Source organism: Callorhinus ursinus, unplaced genomic scaffold, assembly GCF_003265705.2.
Source record: "Callorhinus ursinus isolate GAN/ISIS: 27379988/994484 unplaced genomic scaffold, GSC_fseal_2.0 scaffold5, whole genome shotgun sequence".
Taxonomy (NCBI): domain Eukaryota; kingdom Metazoa; phylum Chordata; class Mammalia; order Carnivora; family Otariidae; genus Callorhinus; species Callorhinus ursinus.
The window spans coordinates 56,899,499-56,924,153 of NW_027397067.1; the positions used below are offsets into that span (position 1 = coordinate 56,899,499).

The window sequence follows — 24,655 nt, forward strand, 5'->3', positions numbered from 1 at the left end:
AGTTGTGCCGTTCTCATTGATCACTAAACTTAGTCTTGGCTAGCTGTTCGTGCTGATCTTCTGGGGGAGGGGCCTGTTGCTGTGGTTCCCAAATGTCTTTGCTGGAGGCAGAATTGCCCTGCCCTTGCCAGTCCAGGCCACGTAAGCTGCTCGGGTTTGCTCTCGGGAGCTTTTGTTCCCTGCAAGCTTTCTGTACAGCTTTAGAAGATGAAAGTGAAAATGGCTGCCTCCCAATCTCCGCCCCAGAGGAGCCGAGAACTCGGGGCCCCACTCCTTAGTGTGCCCCCAGAGAAAAGCAGTCAGTCACTCTCGTCTCCCCAGTCTCCGGTCGCACTCCTGTGACCGAGCATTTCTATCTCCAGCACCCGACCCCGTGTGGAGTCTCCAAATCCAGCAGATCCCTGCGGTGCGCTCCGGCGCCACTCCTCCCAGGGGAGGAAGGGGAGTCTCCCTGGATCTGCTGCTTGTTAGGTCCCTGCTGGAGGAGCAATGGCCTGACTGTGTGGCGGATCACAGTTAATTGGCAACCTAAGCTGAGGGCCAGCTCCTCAACTCCGTCTCCGCAGCCAGCTTCCCTGCTCCAATACCTGGGAGCTCTGCCACACTCAGGCACCCCTGGTCTCTCTGTGACCCTGAGGGTCCTGAGACCACACTGTCCCGTGAGGGTACCATCCCCCACTTAGCCACTGGAGTGACATCCCTCAGTGGAGCTGACTTCTAAAAGTTCTGATTTTGTGCTCTGCTGCTCTATCACTTGCCAGAAGCAGCAGACAGAGGCCCCCTCCCCCGCTGTCTATCCTCCAGAATATCGCCTTGGATTCACTTCTCTGCACGTCCTACTTTCCAGAAAGTGGTCACTTTTCCATTCAGAGAGTTGTTACTATTCTTTTCTTCAATCTCCTATTGAGTTCGTAGGTGTTCAGAATGGTTTGATCCCTATTCAGCTGAATTCCTGGGACCAGACGAAACCCAGGTCTCCTACTCCTCCGCCATCTTGCTCCACCCCCTGAATTCTGTATTTAACAGTTTATGATTGAAAATAATATGTAGAATTGGCAGCTTCCGAAAAAATAGAGCCATGAAGATAGGGAGGACCCCAGTCCTGGAGTGGGACAGTGGGGATATAAACACACACACACACACACACACACACACACACACACACAGGAGAGAGAGATTCAGATCATGTTCTCATGATGTCTCAGAAATGTAATCAGTGCACCAATATTCTTCTCTTATCTGAGTTTTAAAATTATAGTTTTCTCACATAAATTTTACCATTCAGTTATCAGACATTTTGCATTCTTTTGACAGCATCAAACTGGTTTTGGAAGAAGGAGAGTTTTGGTTCTAGGAACAATTTCATTCAGATCTCTGTTCTTTGCCTGAGTATAGATATGTAAAATCATCACTGTAATTTGGTAATGTCTGCCATCTAAATTATGGATGTCCGCTAGTACATTTCTCCATGGCCTTCCACTACCCTTGCCTCAGCATCTAAGTGAGAGTAGATAACCTCAGTCCCTACTCTATTGAGAATATTTATTTGCCCAGACTTAATTTATTCACCACTGCTTACCTATCATCTGCATTTTTTTGTGGACCTCACCAAATGATTAGACATAAATATGTCAACTTTCTATAGTCCTCTCTCTTCAAATTTCAATAACTCCTGAATATTTCTCTCTACAACCAGAGAATAAAGATTCTCTCCTATTAATCAGGATAATACCCTCAACCTGGTCACATAATCACTCTTCCTTCTCTGGAATCTTGGTTCATTTATCACTTTCAATCTCTCTGGCTTAATCCCCTTTGTCCACAGACATGTCAGGGAGTCTTTCATCCAAAAAATAAAACAAAGTTCCTTATGACCTATTTCTTTTCACTTTTTTTTTTTTCAACTGAAAAAGTTGAGTTTTACCTGATGATAAAGAAATGCTCTCACCCTTTTGTGTTTGGTTAAATGGGCTTACTGTGAGGAACCACCCTTCCGCATATGACTGAGATAAAACTCACTTACCATGTATGAGATTGGATCCTTTAAAGGAACCCCCTTATTTTCCTGTGATAAGACCCTCTAGATTACCATTCTTTCACTCAAATGATTAGCTGAATTCACTCATTAATCGGAATAACATGCTTGTAACCAAACTTTGATTAAGCTTTCATCCTTCCTCTCAGCCCCTGAACTTTGATCCACCTTCAGCCTTGAGCCAGCACACAACACCTCCTGAGGACAAGATGGACTTGGAAGACATCATTCTCTGTGCTACTGATGGATTGAGCCACGCTTTCATCCCATTTCCCCCTACATGGTTCTTTCTAGCCTTATATACTCCACTCTATAGAAGAAGAGTCCCTTTTGCCTAACTCTTGAAATGCTTGTAGATCTTATGGTCACATTGTTCTCCCTATCACAATGGTTCCACCCACAACACCCACACTGCAATAGTTCTTTATAAATAAAAGTCTCTCCTTATTTATTTATAATTTGTTTTTTATTTTACAACTAAGTCTTTTGAAAAGGAGGTCTAATCTCATTGGCTCTTTCTTCACCTGGGTGTTATATTTACGGTATAGGCAGACTAACATGATTAGCAAAGCAGGTCACCACCAGGAAAAAATAATCTTCAAGAAAAGCACCAAAGTTTTCATCCCAAGACAACTTATATTTGGGTTTAGAATTGTTTTTCTTTTAAATTATATTTACAGGGACACAATAACACTTTTGTTGCTTATGGACTCAAACCTTATTAGGTTCTTCAAACCTCTAGTTCCCTCTCCAAACATTGCTATCTTCCTTAGCCTCCCTGCCCCCAACACAATCGCTTCCTAGCCTAGCCTGGAAAGACTTTTGTATTGATTGATTTTATTTTTCTCATCATATCTGTAGCCTTTCTTCAGGGTTGACTTTCACCTTAAATTCACTCTCCTTGTTGGAACTCCACTTCTAATTTTCTTCTAGTGTCTTTGTACAGACTTCAGTTTTATTGCCACGTGTGTCTTCTTCTATTTCATCTTACAATTGTAGTGTTCTCCAGAGTACTTTGCCTAGTCAACTCTGATTTCTGCTCTGTTACATTTTTCCATGTTGACCATATCCAATTTTTAAATTCTAAGCCATATGCCCAAATGCTCACTAGCTCTCTCTACCTGATAGCCTATGGGCACATCAAACACAGAGTATATGACATATCCAAACCTCAACTCAAATTTGTTTCTCCTTTTGTATTTCTAAGTTGTTTGATTAGTGCTGTCATTCACCTATATTCCCAAGCTAGAGGCTTAAGATTCTTCTCTTTTCTTTGCTGCATCCATGTGCCAATCCATAAGAAGCACTAACCAAGACTCTACATCATAGATCCTCATAGATATATTTCAACCTATTCTTCTTTCCTTCCTGCTACCATATTTCTAGATCTGATTCTTATCTGCCTCCTGAATTATTGCAATGGCTTTTTGTTTCCCATGCCTCTGGTTTCCTCCAATTCATCTTTCTCCCAATAAAAACATCTAATCATACTATGCCTATGCATATAATTCTGCAGTTGTTTCACACTGCCTGAATGATAATGCCCCAGCTCCAATACAATTTTTATCACCTGACCCTTGTAACCTTCCCAATTGCATCAACCACCACTCTAGACACATAATTTACACTCAAATACTATCAAACTGCTTCTAGTTCTTGGCACTTCTATGCCTTTGCCCATGCAATTCATTTCAGCTGAAATGTTTTTTCTCCTCTACATGTATAGAACTCTTATGTGTCAAGATTTGTCACTTCCTCCAGAAAGTTTTCCTGGAAATTCCCAGCCCAGACTCTTCTTCAGCTCTCTTCAACTTTCTCCAGTATGCACAACCTTTATCTCCATCATTTCCCTTACCATATGTACTTAAATATTATATTCAGGTGTCTGAATTCATCACTAATCTGTAAACTAAAGACTGTTTCTTAAATTTTATTTTAAACCTGGGATTCAGCACATACTACACATTTCATAAAAGTTTGTGGAATTGCTAGTGTCTCCTTGTATTGATTATGAAAATAGTAAAAATAACTGGGGATGAATGAACAATCTAATTTGTAGCTATGTATTTTGATAAAAATAATAGCATATTTTACCTTTAGAACTTGTAAACTTATATGTGAATTTGAAAAAAATAGAAAAATACGTGTAATAATGGTAAATGTATATATGTATGCATATATGTATAAAAGAAGAATGATAGCAAAATGTTCTCTGTGTTTTTTTTCCCCACAAACTATGGTAGTGGGATTATGTGTAATTTGGGGGAGCCTAGGAGAGCAAATTTGTTTCAATTTTCCTTATCTTTCACAGGGAACATTGGTCTTTTTTTTGAAGATTTTATTTTATTTATTTGAAAGAGAGAGAGTGAGTGAGTGAGAGAGAGAGCTTGAGCAGGGGGAGGGGAAGAAACAGACTCCCCTGCTGAGCAGGGATCCCAACATGGGGCTCCATCCTAGGACGCTGGGATCATACTATAATTTAGGCATAAGATCGCCTAAAAATTCTTCTGATGCCCTTATTTAAGTTATTTACCAAAGTTTTTCCAATATAGTTCATTGTTGTAGTTGATTCTGGAAATCTACAAAAGCCACTGCGACAAGTAGAGATATTATCTGACATTTGTATATCCCAAATATTGAGTAAAGAAAATTTTCTTTGCCTTAAAAATACTAAACTTTAAATGGCATTTGGAAAATACGTTTTTACTTTTATGTATCTAATCATCAAGCATCCAGAATAGGATTCTCCTTAAGTTAAATGGATTTATGAATTAAATTTTTAGTTAGGTTCCATGGAACCTAACCTAACCTAAAATGATTTGTTCTGAGTGTCGTTTCTTAAGAAGCATTTACACAGGCAACTACTGACAACTGTTGTCCAATCTTAATTTTTTTGACCCCATTTAGGTTTATTTGTGTATACTGACTTTAGCAGCAGCCCACCCACACTAATGTCTTTGTTATTTGCCGTCATATCTAGTGCTACTACTTTCCCTCTGGCAATGTCAAAGTATTCTTCACAATGTCAATTTTGTTGGAATGAATTCCATTAACTCTCTTAAAGATGACGTCCTTCTATCTGGTACTTGCTTAAAGGCTAACTACTTTATGCAAGCAAAATGCTTTATACTCCAGGGTCTGAGACATAGACTTATGGAGTTTCTAAAAAGTTCAGGGTTTAATCTTTGGCATAGTATTTCCAATCATGGAGTTCTTTCTTATCAGTTTCAGAGGTCAAGATTTGTGCAGCCTAAGCAATTTTTCAGACTTTTTTTTTTAGGTTATTTTCTTCCTCAGAGAAGCTCTAATGCATATCTTCTCCTCAAGCTATCTTTTCCTACCAAAAAATAATACACAGCATCAATCCATAAAAAAACTTTCCACAACCTGTTCAATTTAAGAAAGACTTAGTGTTTCACTATTTTTTCCCCTAGAATTAGGACTTGCAAGCTTAAGTCTTGTCTACAAATGGAATTTTATAATAGCCTATCACAAAACTCTTTCATCGTTTATGTTTTGTATTTTAGTGTTTTCTAGAATTCTAGTGTAAGGCTGTTGGATATTTTAGGATTCTAAACATAGTAACAGTTGACATTATATACCCCCTGGTAATTCTAATAAGCAACACCCTTTAACTAGTTTAAAGAGTTATAATAAATCAAAAACTCCTATAGTAAGTCTGTAGTATTCTATCATTTCTTCTTTACACAAAGATTCTCTTTATGAGATAGTCAAATTCCAATTGTTTGGAATGAGGTGTTTTAATTTAATTGGATTTTTTTAGGTTAACTGAATAGTAAACAAACAAATGAAAAGTTCATTCTTTTTCTCTGAAAATGTTTCTTATCTGTATTTTACTCCTTGTTTTTATAAGTATAGTTATGGTAAATGTAAATTAATTAATGCTTGATGTTCTAGAATCTTGCAGTGGTATATGAAGAGCAACATAAATGTGAAATGGAAATAATGAAGAGTAAAGGGGAATCTGTCTAAATTTGAACTGGTTCAAGCTATGTCCTTATTTTGTGCCTTTTTTTTTTTTTTAAGTTTCTTTAATAAGCTTTTTTCTTGTTATCTGCTTCGTTTTCTACAGAAGTTTAGAACTGTCATTACTCCCTGGCTGGTTTGAGCCTTTAGATGTGTCTTGCTTTATGAATTAACTGTTTTTAAAATGCCAACATGTAAAATACAGAAAATATGATGTGAAAATATAGACTGTTTTTTAGCTTTCATTCCACTAGAAAGGCTCACAAGAACAGGGAACCTCTTTGTTGTGTTTTACTGCTAAATCCTGTTTAAAACAATGCCTAGGACACACTAAATGACTAATGAATTTGAGCTTGCAATTCTTGCATATGAAGTTACAAGATGGGGTAAGAAGAATCTGAATTGAGTGCTTGAGTTTGTTCCCTTCTGACTGAAGTACTAAACACTACCTCTTACCATGTGACTCAAAAAAATCACTATGAATGCTTACTGAAAATGCATTTATGATTTGGGCATAAGTGAATAAAAATGAGGTTTTGTTTCCTAAATGTGCTAGATTTGCATATGCTGAACGCTATAAGAAATACAACCATGAATGAATATATAAAGAAATATTTTGAGTAAAGAGAACATACTTTGGTCAAAACCTATTGTAAATTCAAGATGACACCAGTTCTAAAAAACTTGAAGTAAAAGGTTTGAGATTAGACAATTTTAATTTTAAAAACTTAATAATGAGATTTTTAAAAGATTATATAGCAGGTTTTATGCTAAAGGTAGTAGGTATATTCCTTTAACTTTTCTCATATTAGTAGAGATATAGTATGTATCTTAATTTTCTAGAGTCGAGTTTGGAGGATCAAGAACTGAGCATGGAGGCAAAAGCCAGACAGTTGGAAGTATGAACCAAGCTGCTGCAAATCTTAGATTATCAAAATAAAAACATATTTTAGTATTCATGAATTGAATATAAAGCCAAAGCTTTGAAATGAAACTCAAACATGTTTTCATAACATTTTCTTTCTTAACAAGAAATGGCTATTAGAGACACAAGATGAGTATGGCCCATTTCAAATGCAGAATCTGAATCTACTGTTTAAATTTTAAAAGCAGTGGATAACTACATTTATATTTAGTAGATAATGGAAAATTGAGACTTTTCAAGAGCTTTAATTCTTAAGTTTTTTTTTTTTTTTTTTTTTTTGGTCGGGATCTTTAAACCATTGAGAATCTAATGAAATTATGGACTCTCTCCTTAGGAAAAAAATTATGATCATTTAACATTTTGTGCATTTTGGGGAGTTCATAGATCCCTGAAATCTTAGATCCCATATAGAACCTATTCTAGAATCTTGTTCTTAATAACATCAATACCCATTTTATCCTTTATACTTATATAAAATGTTAATTGTTCTTTAATTCATACCTATACAGACTGGCGGGCTGGGCTGCCAGAAGTATCGATTTTCTACCTGAATGCAGGTTATTCTTTCCTCTCCTTGAAGCTCATATCCTGGGTCACATTGAAAAACAACAGTGTCCCCAGGTTCTCGTCCATCCCCATTTCGAGTCCCATTCATGGGAACCCCTGGGTCACGACACGCAGTGGCCACAGAACCTATCAAAAGACAGAAACAAACCTTTAATCTTGATGCTACCAAAATCAATTTCAAAGTTCCAGACTTTACAGTTTAGAACCTTCCTCATATTTATGTGCTTTTAGAAATTTAACTTAAGAAATGCTTGAGGTGATTTTTCAGTCCCTACACACAAAAAAATAATTTTAGCTGTTTTTTGTTCATTTGTGTGCTAACTTGTTTCAGGAAGAGGCATGACATTTTAGTAGCTAAATAACAGATTTCCTAAAAATTATTAGATGCTCTGTGAAAGACTGCAGAGGGTGCAAAGAAAACCACAGGGAGCTTTCTCTGCAAGGGATCTATTCCATAAGGGACTTCTATCTAGAATACATAAAGAACTCTTAAAACTCAAGTGTGGTCTGGGGGAGGAAGAAGAAAAAACATCCAGTTAAAAAATGGACAAAAACCTTTCAATGAAAAGGATACTGGATGGTACATGAAAAGATTTGTTAAGCATTGTTAACCATTAGGAAAATGCAAATTAAAACTGCAATGAGATGTTACTATATACGTATCAAATCAGCTAAAATAAAAAATAAGACCACTGAATGCTGGCAAGGTTCTGAAGAAAATGAAATTACTCATGCATTGCTGTTGGGAATATAAAATGCTATAGCCACCCTGGAAAGAAGTATGGTAGTTTCTTGCAAGACTAAACATGCTTATCATACAGCTCAGTAATTACATTCTTGTACATTTATCCCAGAGAGATGAAGACATTATCATATAAAAACCTGAACACATATTTATTCATAGAAGCTAAAAAGTAGGAACAACCCAAATGTCCTTCAACAAGTGAATAATTAAACTCTCTATTCATACCATGGAATATTATTCAGCAATAAAAAGGAATGACAATACACATGACAAATTAAGTGGATCTGAAAGGCATTATGCAGAGTGAAAAAATATAATATCAAGTGGTTACATACTATATGACTTTATTTATGTAACATTCTTTTTTTTTAAGTAAATGGTATTTTTTATTTTTTAAGATTTTTTTAATTTATTTATTTGGCAGAGAGAGAGAGACAATGAGAGAGGGAACACAAGCAGGGGGAGTGGGAGAGGGAGAAGCAGGCTTCCCGCTGAGCAGGGAGCCCGATGTGGGGCTGGATCCCAGGACCCTGGGATCATGACCTGAGCCTAAGGCAGACGTTTTATGACTGAGGCACCCAGGCTCCCCTTATGTAACATTCTTGAAGAGATAAAATCAGAAAGTTGGAAAACAGATGAGTGTGTACCAGAGGTTGTTTGGGGAGGGGATGGAAGGCTGTGACCATGGCTATAAAAGATAACATGAGGGATCCTTGTGATGAACTGTACTGTGTCTTTACCATGTGGTGGTCATACACATCTACATGGAACTAAATAAATATATACACACAGATATATGTAAAATTCATAAAATTTAAATAAGATTGATAGATTGTATCAAAATCAATTTTCTGGTTGGGATATTGTGCTACAGTTATGCAAGAAGTTGTCATTGCAGGAAACTGGGTGAAGAGTATATAGGATCTCTTTATTATTTCTTACAACTGCATATAAAAGTGTCTAAAAATAAAAAGTTAAAAAATCATTAGAGAAGAGGAGAGTAGTATGAGACCATAGGAAAGTAACTGTTCTTCTGTATACAGTATATGACACATTTAATAATAGTTAACTCCAATTATTCAGGTTAATGGAACAAAATATTATTTTGAATTGCCATAAAGTAGATTTACCCTAAAGCATATGGCAATTAAGTATCAAGACAAAGAAGCTATTAAAATTTCCATTTAAGCTATTATTAAACTACAATCATAAATGTAGGATTCAGCATTTGTATAAATTATTTTTTAAGTTGCATATTAAACTAATGACACAAATTGCTGGATTACAGACACATAACTGGTATTCACTCATTCATTCACTTACTAACTTAATATATTCCAAGCATTGTGCTAGGTTCTAGGAATACAAAGAAGAAATGAGCAGACACAAATAGAACTGAACAAACTTCAAATTATTTTGCATATTGGTGGTACTCATAAAGAGATTCTATTATAAACATCCTGAGTGGGTAGGTAGTTACATAGATACATAGGTAGAGATAGATAGATGATAGATAGAGAGATAGATAGATAGATAGAGAGATAGATAGATAGATAGATGATAGATGATAGATGATAGATAGATGATAGATAGATAGATAGATAGATAGATTCATAATATATCAATCTGTTAATCTGTCTACTAAACTTGTTATAGCTCAATACACATACACAACCAAAAAATCAGTACTACACACAGTAATGTTCTGATTCTCAATGTTGTATGGGAATCAAAAGGAACATATCAATTAAAAAAACGAAAAAAAAAAAAAAGAAAAAGGATATTGGTGGGATGTAAAGCCTGACACTGAATGAAAAGCAGTAACTCTGTTAAGTGTCCGACTCTTGATCTCAGCTCAGGTCCTGATCTTAGGGTCATGAGTTCAAGCCCTGTGTTGGGCTCTATGCCCAACATGGAATGTATTTAAAAAGAAAAAAAAGAAAGAAGATAAAAAAGGACATGTTAAAAAAAAGGGGCGCACATGGTGGCTCAGGCAGTTTAGCATCCAACTCTTGGTTTTGGCTCAGGTAATGATCTCAGGGTTCTGAGATCGAGCCCCCTGTCGGACTCTGAGCTCAGCACCGAGTCTGTTTGAGATTCTTTCTGAATATTAAATCTACCTTCATAGGAGCTCCTTTTTGGAACAGTTGTTTTTGGTTGTTAATAACAAACCCATATTAGAGAATACTGAGGGAATGGGGTAGGGACTTGGTTCCAATATCCAAGTGAATTTGTTCTGTACTACCCATGTGTCCCTTAGCAGAGCATCTATAATGCATCACAGACTCTGGACAATTTTGATTTTGCAATACTGATAGAGATTTTTGTGAAGTATTTTTGTAATAAACTGAGTCATTAATGTTTTCTTGAATTGCTCTGGGATGGTTTTCACCCAAACTAAACTGATATATGTATGGGTTTTATAATATATTAGTGGGGAGTGATGTTCTACATACGAGATTCACATTTAAGATGCTTTTATTGGAAAGAAGTGACATAAATATGAAATGTGCTCTACTTTCAAAGTGAAAAATAACAATGACATGAATTTATAAGAAAACTTCATTATTTTTTGCTCTTGAGGCTTCCCAAGCACTGGAGTCTGTTTCTGCAAAAAGCTTGAAGCCTCAAATGAACATTCTCAAAAATAAAGATGAATGTATAACAATGTTAGAAAAGTATATTGAAATAAAATCAGTAAATATAATCATGTCTTAGATGAATTTGAGGGAAAAAAAGATGTTTTTGCTCTTTTGTCAGATTTACTGTGCTTAAAGTGAAACCAAGTCGTTAAAATAAGATGACTTCAATATGACAACTAATATGCAGTATGTGAAAATATGCATTTGCCTTTGGGTCTGCTCAACTTGAAAAAGAGAGGTGGTGGACACATATTGTTCCTTTTTCTCTCAATTAATAAATTAGGTTAAGATTTTAAAGCACAATAGAAGATGATGGGGCTTAAGGAAAGATGGGAGATATTTTTTTTTTCCTCTTGGAATTGAGTTCTAAAAGCATTTAGTTAAATACACACAGGAACAATTATTTGGTGTGAACACTGTTGTCCTATTTTCTTTATTTATGCAAAGTTTGATCTCCATACTGACTATACTCTGTGTTTGTGGGCAGACAAAATTATAATTTTAGAATCAATCATTCTTGTTTTATGTATTGAATAGAAGCTATAGCCACTGGAGAAAATAAAAAACCACTTAAGGAGCCATACTATATCTCCTTGGGAATTAGGAGTGAAATGATCTCACATACTTAGGATAGTTAAAATAGCACTTATACAATACTAGAACTTAATAAGGTATTAGTCACAAATATAAAAATAGATTGACAATTTTTATTTGATATTAATTTTTCACTTTTTGGAACATAAAATTCTCAGAATTTATAATTCTTATTTGCTTTTTCTTTTTGTTTTATAAATTTTATGTAGATGCTTGATTCTCTTTTAAATTCTTTAAATTTAATTGCTGAAATGAAAATCTGTACTTGTTCTACGTTGGAGTCTATCATTCATTCCTTATTTTTTTCTAACATAAGTATGTAAACAGAAATTCCAACAAAGATAAAGGGTTTTAACAACCTGGTGTCTCACCTGTAATGATATTATGAAACGAACATTCTGGAAATGGCATATAATAGGCTATTTATATATATAGTATAACATTCAAATATAGTTTGGATTTAACTTACAAAACTTTATTAAATTGACAATAAATGATAACTGCCCTTCCTTGTGCCCCCAAAAAGGACTGGCCATTTATATTTCAGTTATTCTAGCATTTGATTCATCAAGTGGCTACTGTAAATTGTGCTCCTTATACTAGCTGACTATTCCACAGAAAAGATAATAGTCACAGGGAAAAAGTATGTAACTAGAGCATGGGAATAGTTAATATTGTTAATACATAATATTTTTGGACACTATCTTTCAAATCCTGTGTTATGAGTTATTTTTCATTTGATTGAGAAAAAGTCTAGGTACTACTATTATCCATATTTTTCCAATGAGAAAATTTAGGCTTATAAGGGATAAGAAACCTGCCCAACATCACACAGTTATTTAGGGCAGTTAAAATGGGAATGTAGACATGAGAACCTACCCAAAGGACATTTCTTAAATAAAAATGATAGAGACTTTGAAATAAAAAATGCTTAACTTGTAAACTACATTATAAATCTTGAAAGATATTACTTAAAATGAAATTTCTAAAATATGTTATTAAACTTTAAGTGTCATTTTAAAATCAAAAGAGCAATTATCTGCCTATCATTCTGATGGAGCAGTCCAAAAGACTACACATTTACAACACTTGACTTTAAATCTAATTAATTAATGTATTACTAAAAACAGCTTCACAGCTGTCAACATATCTGTCTCATCCACAGGTATATATTGTGTCAAACTAAATAAAGTCTGTATCTAAGAAAGAGATACAGTTAAACATGAAGAACAATTAATTTAGGAGGGATTCCAATAAAAAATGATAATAATGATTGGTGTCTCTATTGAGAGCATATATTGTCCAAAGCACTAGGCTAAAGGCTAAGTTTATACCCTTAAGCTAAAACAAATCCTTATGTAGTATTATTATCATGTCCATTTTTAAGTGGGTAAACTGAGCCTCAGTGATTGCTTGCTCTTCGCAGAGGCAGGATTTGAATTCAAGAAAAAACAGAGTTTTAACCACTATACTATATTGTCTCAGTACAATCCTATGCCATTACCAAATAAAACAAAACAAAGTTATGTCCTACTAAGAGGACTTTTACAGTGGTTTACTGCTAAAAGAATTAGATCTAGTTTTAAATGGAAAAGCAGAAATATTGAACAGCTTATAATTCTTTATTGCTACACAACAAAATTTCTTGCTACTAATATTTCACCATGAAGGGGAGCGAAAAAGACAGACTCTAAGTTCTTTTCATAGGTATTATTAAGAACAATAGAAATACAATCTAGCCATATATATGGTAAATTTAGCCATATACGAGCCAGATGATGTTCTTTAATTATAAGACTAAGGACATTCCACTCCAATTGTTTTTTTTTCATTCTCTCTCTTCTTCTCATCCTCTTTTGCCTGATTTCTTCCCTTATGGTTCACTGAGAGCGTAGAAGCAATAAGACAGGCATACCCTCATTTTAGCACTACCAAATCTATCAGCCCGCTGGTGTCTGCACCTATATTCTCTACCTCCCCAGCTGTTGGAATGGAGAAGGTGTTTTTGCTCTACATACGCTTAACACTAGTTCTTGTGCTGCTGGTATTAAACTCTGTCTCTCAAGGACTTTATTCCTAAATATTTCTTATCTCTTCTGAATTACCAGTTCCTCCTTCCTCAATGGTCCATTCCCAGTAGCATGCAGACATAATTTATATCTTCCATCTTAAACAAACAAGCAAAACTCTCATTACATCTCCATCCTCTTCCAATTATTTTCCCCATTTCTCTCCTTTTTTGTTAAAAGATTTTATTTATTTATTTGACAGAGAGAGACACAGCGAGAGAGGGAACACAATCAGGGGGAGTGGGAGAGGGAGAAGCAGGCTTCCCGTGTAGCGGGCAGCCCAATGTGGGGTTCGATCCCAGGATCCTGGGATCCTAAGGCAGATGCTTAACGACTGAGCCACCCAGGTGCACCTTCTCTCCTTTCTTTAATAGGAAACCTGTTAAGCAGCTCTCTTGAGGGAGATATATGTACAATTATTTCCAGTTTCATCATCAGCCTTGTATCTGATATATTTACTAAACTGCTCTTGTTAAATCTAGCTGCCAGATCCAGTGGTAACTTCTGTACCTTCTTTATTCAGAAACTTCTCAGCAACATGTGCCACAACTGATCGTTCATTCCTTCCTTCTTCAAGCACTTTTATTGGCCTCCCAGTCCTCAGACTCTGCTAGTTTTCTTTTTGGCTTATTTGTTGTTCCTTTTACAGTATCATCTCTTATTTCTATCTTTTTAACCTATTGACTGAGGGCTAGAACACTCCAGGGATTAGTGCTTAATATTATGCTCCCTTTTTCATACAATTTTCTTCAGGATAACTTCATCTGACCCCATGGTTTTAAATACTCTTTTTAGGTTATGCCTCCCAAATTTATATATTCAGTCTTGATGTCTCTCCTGAGCTCCAGACCATGCTATTCAACTGCCTATTTAGCTCCTTTACCTGGATATCTAATAGACCCTTCAACTTACCACGTCCAAAACATCCACAAAATTATAAAATTTTTTAATTTTCAAATTTTTTTGGAAAGAAAACTATAAAAAATCTATTAAAATTTCACCTTTGTATATAATTTTTCCTATGTTATTAATGTCAATAAAATCAAATAAAAGTTCCATTTGGAAATTAAAAATTTCTCAAACTTCTAATTTATAAAGCATCCAGATATGAATACTTCTGTTAGAAATAAATTCACCATAAAAGTTAACAATCAGACATAAGAAATAAATTGAACATCAGCGAAAATATGAAGTCTTATAATTTTTACTCTTTTTAAGACAATTATCATATGGTTTCACTTATTTGTGGAACACAAGGAATAGCAGGGAGGACATTAGGAGAAGGAAGGGAAAAATGAAGGGGGGGACATCGGAGGGAGAGACGAACCAGGAGAGACTATGGAGTCTGAGAAACAAACTGAGGGTTCTAGAGGGGAGGGGGTGGGGGGATGGGTTAGCCTGGTGATGGGTATTAAGGAGGGCACGTACTGCGTGGAGCACTGGGTGTTACAAAAAAACAATGAATCATGCATCACTACATCAAAAACTAATGAAGTACTGTATGGTGACTAACATAACATAATAAAAAAATAAGTTAAAATATAAAAAATAATAAATTTTTACTCTTTTTAAGCTAGTGACTTTACCTTGTATGGTAACATTTGATACCACTAAGTAGTACAGCATACAACTGAGTTCTCAACATTGTTACAACTCATCAGTGCTATAAATATACTTCTGACTTCTCATCTTATGTTTTCTTTAATCTAAATGAGAGTGTAATTTAATTAGAAATATGCACTTTACCTAATACATATTTTACAATCCTAACTAGTGCATATATAGATTTCAAGTACAATATGGATGATAGCTTGAAATATGATTCAGAGATAATGTCTGAATGACTATCTTAGTGACCTTCGGCAAATTAATGTACCAGTTTTCTTATTGCATTGTTTTCTAAAACAGGGAATAAATACACTAAAATACTCATTAGTTCCAGTGTGTGCTTTCTATTCAGAAAATTGACTCTTTGGTATAAACTTGTTTATCACAAGACCTTTCAAAAAAGAAAAACTTAGGATTTCATACAGTTGACTAAGTAGTATTATTGTAAACAGGAGAGACTTAGATTCTAGTCTCTCCTACAGTAAAAAAGGACATTGATCATATTGAACTTGTTCCCTGAATTTTAGCTGCCTCATTTGTAAAACTGGCATAGTAATATTTTACCTGCCTCATTTAGTATCAGATAGAATCTTAAAGTTCTATTCCAACAACTATGTTATATAATCCTATAAAAATATCAATTCTGAAATGAATCGCTAAAAACCAGTGGTTTTGTATGTTTTTGCAATATCAGGAAACTTTGGCAAGGTCATAGTCCAAATTTGGTATTCACAAGGCCTTACATTCATTCCCCTCTTCCAGTTTCATTGCCTTATACTTTTGTATTGACTGAGAAACAGCTCTATATTTTCAACTTCACTATTCATAAGGAAATCAAGTTGGGTAATGGGAATATTTAACTTGGAAGGAAATTCCATCCAGAGTCAAATCAATCAGAAAATATTTGAAATGCAGATGGTAACCTAGAGGTGGATTTCACCCTGGAGTATTTTGCCCTTGATTGAGCTCTTGCTTTGTACAAGATCCATCAATTTTATAAAGAATGTTCAACATCATTACTAGGCCTACACTCTGCCAGCTACTCAGTATGTGGCTATCTTTAGAATTTCATTATGTTTCTAAGGATACACCTAATGATATGGCAAGTCAGGTTAAAGTAGATGGCAGCATGACAGAGACATTCCCATCAACCCAGGAGGGAAACAAAGCTGCTAATGCATGGGATGAAAAAGGAACCTCAAAACTAGTGTTGTAATATACTTCTAAGAATATAGATATTTATTTTAAAAAGACATATTCAATTATTTCACCAGATAATTGTTGTGCACCCACAATGATCCAGGTATTATGCTTGATATTGGAGATATATTTTAATGAGACAACACCTCCCTACCTTCATTGTGGCTTATGCTCCAATACGAGGGCAAAAATGGGAATAAAATTACTGATACAATTTTTGTGAAATCATAAGCCATGTTAGGTTGATGACCCAAAGTTACCTATACAGGAAATTGATTTTATATCTAAAAATTATAAAAGATTATACAAAAGTGAAATTGAATTCCAATATTAAGGTATCACTAGAAATAATAAGCAAACAAAGAAAAATCATATAAACATGGTTTTACATTATTTTTAACTGCCAGTATGTAGTATCAGTGCACTTTTGTTATACATTATTAAAAGATTTCCTATTCAAGCAAATTCATTTAACATTTGCTGAGTACTAAGTACCAGGTGCAGTGCCAGTTTCTAGGGATACAAATGTTAATATGATTACATCCTTGCTCTTCAAAGGAACATAATCTAAGAGGGACAGCAGATGTATACACAGCTTTAATATAATAAAGTGGGTATTAAAATCAGGTGACTTTTTATTCAAACTGAAAATTCTGGGAATGAAATAAGAAGTTAAAATTAATTTGTATAATTAAAAATATGTATCGACTAACAAAATTGGTATTATAGTGATGAACATTTCAAAGTAGTTATCCATACAAAAACTGTTTTTAAAATAATTTCTAAAAAAATGCCATATGTCTGTGCACAAAGAAACACACTCTTTATCTGAATTATCTAAACATTAAAAATAATGTAATCAAAATAATCATTTGTGGTACATATGCACGTTTTTAATTGGTTTCTTATCCATTATTTAGTGCCTTTTACTCTTTTTTTCTAAAGAATATATTCTTATTTTTATTAATATTCTTAAAAGATATTTTTATTTTTATTTATTTATTTTTAAAGATTTTATTTAGAGAGACACAGCGAGAGAGGGAACACAAGCAGGGAGAGTGGGAGAGGGAGAAGCAGGCTTCCCGCAGAGCAGGGAGCCCGATGCAGGGCTCCATCTCAGGACCCTCATGACCTGAACCGAAGGCAGACACTTAACAACTGAGCCACCCAGGCATCCCAATATTGTTAAAGATATTTTTAATACATTTAAAGTTACTGGCATGCTCAACTGATGTCTCTTTATAGATATCTGGTAGGCTGAGATATCTGGTAAGCTTAGGGCTAATTTTTAAAATGGAGGAAAGTTTCAATTTGATTATTTTTCATACAGCAATGTGCATATATTTCACCTCAAACATTATCACAGGTACTGGATTTTATTTCTTTTCAGATACCTTTCTTTGACAAAGATTTTTACAATAAATACTTATTTTCTTAAATTATCTTTTTTTTTTTTTTTTTTTTAAGTAGGCTCCACACCCAGATTGGAGCCCAATGCGGGGCTTGAAATCAAAACTCTGATATCAAGACCTGAACTCAGATAAAGAATCGGTCACTTAACCAACTGAACCACTCAAGTGCCCCTTAAATTATGACTTTTTAAATATTCACTTACAAGCTGTAAGATTGTGGGTTTTTTCAATTTTATTCCATTCCAGCATGAAATGTAAATGTAATACAATTAAAAAATAAGATTTCAAATTTCAAATAAGATAGTGTTTGAGCTTTCACAATTTTATAAAAATAATATTTAAATGTCTTCCTGATGCTAAACATTGTTGTTGATAATTGTAATTCACTAAAAACTTCAAAACTGAAGATTTTTACCACTCCAATAACTGAATACTTTGACTAAAGATTTTCAACTGATTTAATGAAAACCACATTTAAAGGTTTCATTTTCAAAAAATTTCAACATGGTAGTAGAACATTTTGGTGGATTTTGCAAAAGAGTGCATCAGAGATGCAAATCTTTCAAAGTCTGAATGACAATGAGCAGCAAAAAGAGAAAATGGTACATACTCAAGTTTACTTATTCATTTTTGAATCAGCATTCCTCTGTCACACACACACATGAATGTAATTCAGTTATTTCCCTGTATATAAATATATCTGTAAATTTTAACATTTTTATTGTGATAAGTAGCATTTGCTTGGTCACAGTTATGAATTATATGTACACCACAACCAATTCTAAGTATATTTCTATTCCCTAATTTTATGAGAGCTTTGTTTTTATCATGAGGCTATTTATCATCAAAATTTGTATTTGTATTTTTATCACAAAACAAATATCTATATTTAATATTAAAATTTTAAAATGTGAACTTTGTCTTACTTAAAAAATATTTGAAAGAAAATTGTCTGCTTAAAGTTAAAAAAAAATTTACTGTGGTATTAAGATATATAGAAGTGAAATAAATGAAAATAATAGCCCAAAGGACTGAAGGAGAAATGGAAATACAGTATTGTGAAGTTCTTATATGAGAAGTGGTATAATAGAATTTGATGATAGATCTTGCTAAGTTAAAAACACATGTTATAACTATTAGAGCAGGTACAAAAAAGGTATAACTAATACATTAAGAAAGTGAAATTAAGAAGAAAAATCCCATTTTAAAATTATATCAAAAGGAATGAAATACCTTGGAATAAATTTAACCAAGGAGGCAAAAGATCTGTTTTTTGAAAACTACAACACATTAAGAAAAGAGATCGAAAAAGACACAAATAAATAGAAAGATATTCCTGCTCATGGATTGGAAGAATTAATATTGTTGAAATGTTCATGCTACCCAAAGTAATCTACAAATTCAATGTAATCCCTCTCAAAATTCCAATCGCATTTTTCACAGAAATAGAACAAATAATCCTAAAATTTGCAAGGAACCACAAAAGGCCCTGCATAGAAGAGCAATATTGAGAAAGAACGAAGCTAGAGCCATCACGCTTCCTAACTTCAAACTCTATTACAAAGCTAACATAATTAAAACAGTGTGTTATTGTCATAAAAATAGACACAAAGATCAATGGAACAGAATAGAGAACTCATAAATAAGCCTATAAATATATGGTCAATTGATTTACAGCAAAGTAGCCAAGAATATACTATGGGGAAAAGACAGACTGTTCAATAAATGTGTTGGAAAAATTAGACAGCCAAAAGCAAGAGAATGAAACTATCTTACATTATACACAGAAATTAACACAAAGTGGATTAAAGACTTGAATGTAAGACCTGAAGTCATAAAACTCCTAGAAGAAAACAGGCACTAAGCAACTTGACATAGGTCTTGGTGATATTTTTAAAAATCTGACACCAAAAGTAAAAGAAACAAAAGCAAAAATAAACAAGTAGGACTGTATCAAATTAAAGAGCTTCTGCACTGCAAAGGAAACCATCAACAAAATGAAAGTCAATGTACTAAATGGGAGAAAATATTTACAAATCATATATCTGATAAAGGGCTAATACCCAAAATAAAGAACTCATAATATAACTCAGCAAAAAATGACTAAAAAAAAAAAAAAAAAAAAAAAAATCAAATAAAAAAAACAATCTAATTAAAAAATGGGCAGAAGATCTGAACAGACATTTTTCCAGAGAAGATGTACAGGTGGCTAACATGTACAGGAAAAGATGCTCAACATCATTAATCATCAGGGGAATGCAAATTGTAATCACAATGAAATATCATTTCACATCTCTTAGAATGGTTATAATCAAAAAGACTAGAAACTATAAGGGTTCTCAAGGATGTAGTGAAAAGGTAATCTTTGTGCACTGTTGGTGGAAATGTAAATTTGTGTAGCCACTATGAAAAACAGTATGGAGATTCCTCAAAAAATTAAAAATAGAATTTCTATATGATCCAGCATTTCCACTTCTGGGTATTTATCTGAAGAAAATGAAAACACTAACTCAAAACTATATATAGTTCATTGCAACACTATTTACAATAGCCAAGATATGCAAACAACCTAAGGGTCTGTTGTTAAATGAATGGATAAAGAAATTGTGGTGTGTGTATATATACACACACACAATAGAATATTATTCAACTATAAAAAAGGTATAAAACAAGAATGAAACTTTGCCATTTGGGATAACAAAGATGGACCCTGAGGACATTATACTATGTGAAATAAGTCAGAGAAAGACAGATAACATATGATTTTTCTAACATGTGGAATCTAACAAAAAAAATTTAAAAATAGAAAAAAAAAAGCTTACAGATACAGAGAACCAACAGATGGTTGGCAGAGGCAGGGGGTAGGGGAGGTGGAGAAATGGGTGAAAGGGTTCAAAAGTTTAAAAAAGTTAATAGAGGAGAAAAATATGATAATTGCAAAAAGGAACAATGAACAGGTGGATCCAATAAAATGAGAGTAATATGGTAGACAAAGTAAACCATATGAAAAATTTACATTAAATGTAAATGTCTAATAATTTAAAAGACTGTATATAAAAAGTAGAGATTTTCAGACCTTATAAAGAACTGAGACTCAATCATGTGCTATCTACTAAAAACATACTTTAAATATACAGACAAACCAAGTTAAAAGGATGCTAAATAGTACACCAGTGTTATACTAATCATAAGATATTTAATATGAGACAAAGAAAATTTCAAGACATGGTAGGTTATCAGTGAGAGACATCTTTCTTAGTAATGAAAAAGTCAGCTCATTAAGAAGACATAGCACCTAAAATGTTATGTACCTAATAACATATCTTCATCATACACAAAGCAAAAATATGTCAGGACAGAATAAGTAGACACATCCACAACTGCACCCGGGCATTCAACACTTCCTTTCATTAGTTGATAAACAAAAGTACACAGAAAACCAGTAATGATATAGAACACTTCAAACAGAACACTATCTATTAAAGAGGGCACATTCTGCGTGGAGCACTGGGTGTTATGCACAAACAATGAATCATGGAACACTACATCAAAAACTAATGATGTAATGTATGGTGATTAACATAACAATAAAAAATAAAAAATAAATAAAATAAAATATAGCGTCCATGGGAGCCCAGGAGCAGGGCCCACAAACATTAAAAGTTGAAAATTTCCTTTAACACAACATTGGTAGCATTTGGAAAAGCAAATTTGAACAGTGAGATAAATTTACTTGCCAGATTGCAAACTTTTAAGTAATAAAGCAAATTTACATTTAAAAACAAACAGAACACTATCAACCACTACATCTAATTGGTATTTACAAAACACTCTATCAAATATGGCAAGTGCACATTCTTTGCAAATGCACACAGTATTTTGGAAAACCATATGCTGGACCATAAAACAAGTCTAAGTAAATTTAAAATTATTAAAATGTTAAAATTTTAACCAAATTTGTAATACTAGACGTTTTTTCTTTGACACAGTGAACTTTCAAAGACAACACTTTCATTTCATGAAGTGGACGTAAACAAAACTTTTACTGGAGTTAAAATATTTGAGGCAATTGATGTTACTGATTCTCTAAAGCAATAATGTTACTTATATAAAGTTGAACTTATTGAGCTATTTGTGAAGTTCTTCTTCAATGGAAGCTGGCATATTAATTTTCATATGCATGAGGAAGAAAATTTAGAATACAAAGTAATGAAATTAGTTTAGTAGAGTTTTCATTTGCTCTAAATGAAACGTCATGTTTTTAAGCGGATCTATGTCTTCTGGTTTTCACATGGTCAATTGACACTGCTATGGTGTCCATGTATGTTAATATACATTATGTGCAAGTTGCATTTTCATAATCAATTTTATTTTTAATTGAGATGTTATTGGGCTTTTTGATGATTAACATACCGACATTATGAGCAATGTGTACATAATCCTTAACATATAAGTACTAAAAATCTAAAAACTATGTAGTTAATTTAAACAGCTATTCAAATGATCTATTATCTGAAAATGTTTGGAGAATTTGTTCATAAAACAAGAATACCACATATCGATATCTTGAAATAACACACTCTTTAGCTCTAAATTCCCAACATTTCATGTTTTAATATCATACACGCTACATTCTCAACCAAAATATCCCATCTGTCATATAAGGTTAATACGTTAGTAGAAAAAACAGACCCATTACTACAAATGATGTCATGGTGCTAGGGAGCACTTTCATGTAGGAAACAATTGCACTAAGAACAGGGCTATAGAAGATAGGTATTTTAAAATAACCAAGACTTATTTAATACATCAGGTACTTTAAAATGATGAAGTTGGAGTTAATACATGGTCATGGCTTCAAATGACCATTTAATTATATTTTATATTTTAGAATATAAAATTGCCCCTCCACCTCCTGTATAATGTTAACATGATACATGAGGCAACAAAGTCTCACGTAATTCAGTATTATATTACTTTTGGTTGCACAGAAAAATAATCAATCAACATATGATTTCCTCTGTAAAACATTTTTACCACTTACCTAAACATGTTTTACTGAAAGGGGATTATGTGGGACTCTCTGCTTCTTCTAAAAATATGTTTCTGGATGTACTAAAATACTTTGATTTACAAATACTAATAAAAATATTCTAGATTCTTTCCTGCTATCTTTTGGGGACCCAGTTTCAACTTTTTTTTTTAAAGATTTTATTTATTTATTTGACAGAGAGAGACATAGCAAGAGAGGGAACATAAGCAAGAGGAGTGGGAGAGGGAGAAGCAGGCTTCCCCCTGAGCAGGGAGCCCGATGTGGGGCTCGATCCCAGGACCCTGGGACCATGACCTGAGCCGAAGGCAGACACTTAATGATTGAGCCACCCATGCGCCCCAGTTTCAACTTTTTCAAAGATAAGTTTGTCTTACATCTTTGGGCATCTCTGCTTAGGCTCTTCTTGACAGCATCCTTTGGCTGAACTGAACTGCCTTTTGAATGGTGAAATCAGCTTTCTTAAGAAATGAATATTCAGTACATACATTTTCATTAAACATGTACTTTTTAAAATCTCACTGCTGCCCTAAATGTCTACTGCAATAAAATTTTAAAAAATATTATTTTTTAAATTAATTTTATTTTATTATGTTATGTTAGTCACCATACATTACATCATTTGTTTTTGATGTAGTGTTCCATGATTCATTGTTTGTGTATAATACCAGTGCTCCATGCAATACATGCTCTCCTTAATACCCATCACAGGGCTAACCCATCCCCCCATCCCTCTCCCCTCTAAAACCCTCAGTTTGTTTCTCAGAGTCCATAGTCTCCAAGGGACCACTCCCCCCCCCAATTTCCCCCCCTTCATTTTTCCCTTCCCACTATCTTTTTTTTTTAACGTATAATGTATTATTTGTTTCAGAGGTACAGATCTGTGATTCATCAGTCTTACACAATAAAAAATTATTTCTAGATAAAATAAATGTTGTGAATTGACCCCACAAAATAAATAACAAAAATACTCATAATAAGAACATCAGACTATATACTTCAGCTTTCCAGCACATCTCCTGAGCCTCTACTTCGTGCATATTTCAAGAACAATTTTTCCTGCTAATCCTGCCAATTCATGTCCTGACAGCTTTATGTATCTTTCAAACCACAGCAAGACTATGACATAACTTGCTGTTATACAAAACAGCTTGCAGGGAAATAGCATCAAATGCTTCTCCCACTACCTACCAAGATCAGAATGAGTTAGATGTTCATATCTAGAATATTTTATTTATCTACAAGTGTCCTATAAATTCTCCTTGAAAGGGAAATATGAATTACCTGGCATATGGAAAAAATTAGAAAATGGAGATGGGTTATCAGTATTTGTTTTTCAAATTTAATCATGCATAATCATTACTCTGAGGCCTGTAAACATATCTCACCCATGGCTAGATGAGATCAAATACAAAACAGAGGTCTAATAAATATACCTTGGGTATTTTAGCAGAATACTAGTCTATTACTGTAAAATACTGGCCAAATAATGACACTCTGCTAAAAAAAAAAAAAATAGAAAATACAGATCCAAGTGCCAAACCAGTCAGGATGCTAGGACAACATGCATAAACTGGGATTGTCCTGGGCACACTTGACCAATATTGCAATTCTTTTTTTTTTTTTTTTTAAAGATTATTTATTTATTTATTTTTGAGAGAGAGAGAGAATGAGAGAGAGAGAAAGCACATGGGGGGGGAGGGTCAGAGGGAGAAGCAGACTCCCTGCTGAGCAGGGAGCCTGATGCGGGACTCGATCCAGGGACTCCAGGATCATGACCTGAGCCGAAGGCAGTCGCTTAACCAACTGAGCCACCCAGGC

General features: G+C 34.0%; 1 protein-coding gene across 5 annotated transcripts in view; it reads right to left on the bottom strand.

Moving 5' to 3' along the window:
* The window catches only part of CSMD3 (CUB and Sushi multiple domains 3), a 1,170,304-nt gene that overhangs the window by 266,774 nt on the left and 878,875 nt on the right, over positions 1-24,655 (bottom strand). For all 5 annotated transcript variants that reach the window (XM_025871014.2, XM_073893120.1, XM_073893119.1 and 2 more), the window contains one exon: positions 7,449-7,640. In XM_025871014.2, the coding sequence (XP_025726799.1) occupies positions 7,449-7,640 (192 nt within the window). The remainder of the gene's footprint in view (positions 1-7,448; positions 7,641-24,655) is intronic.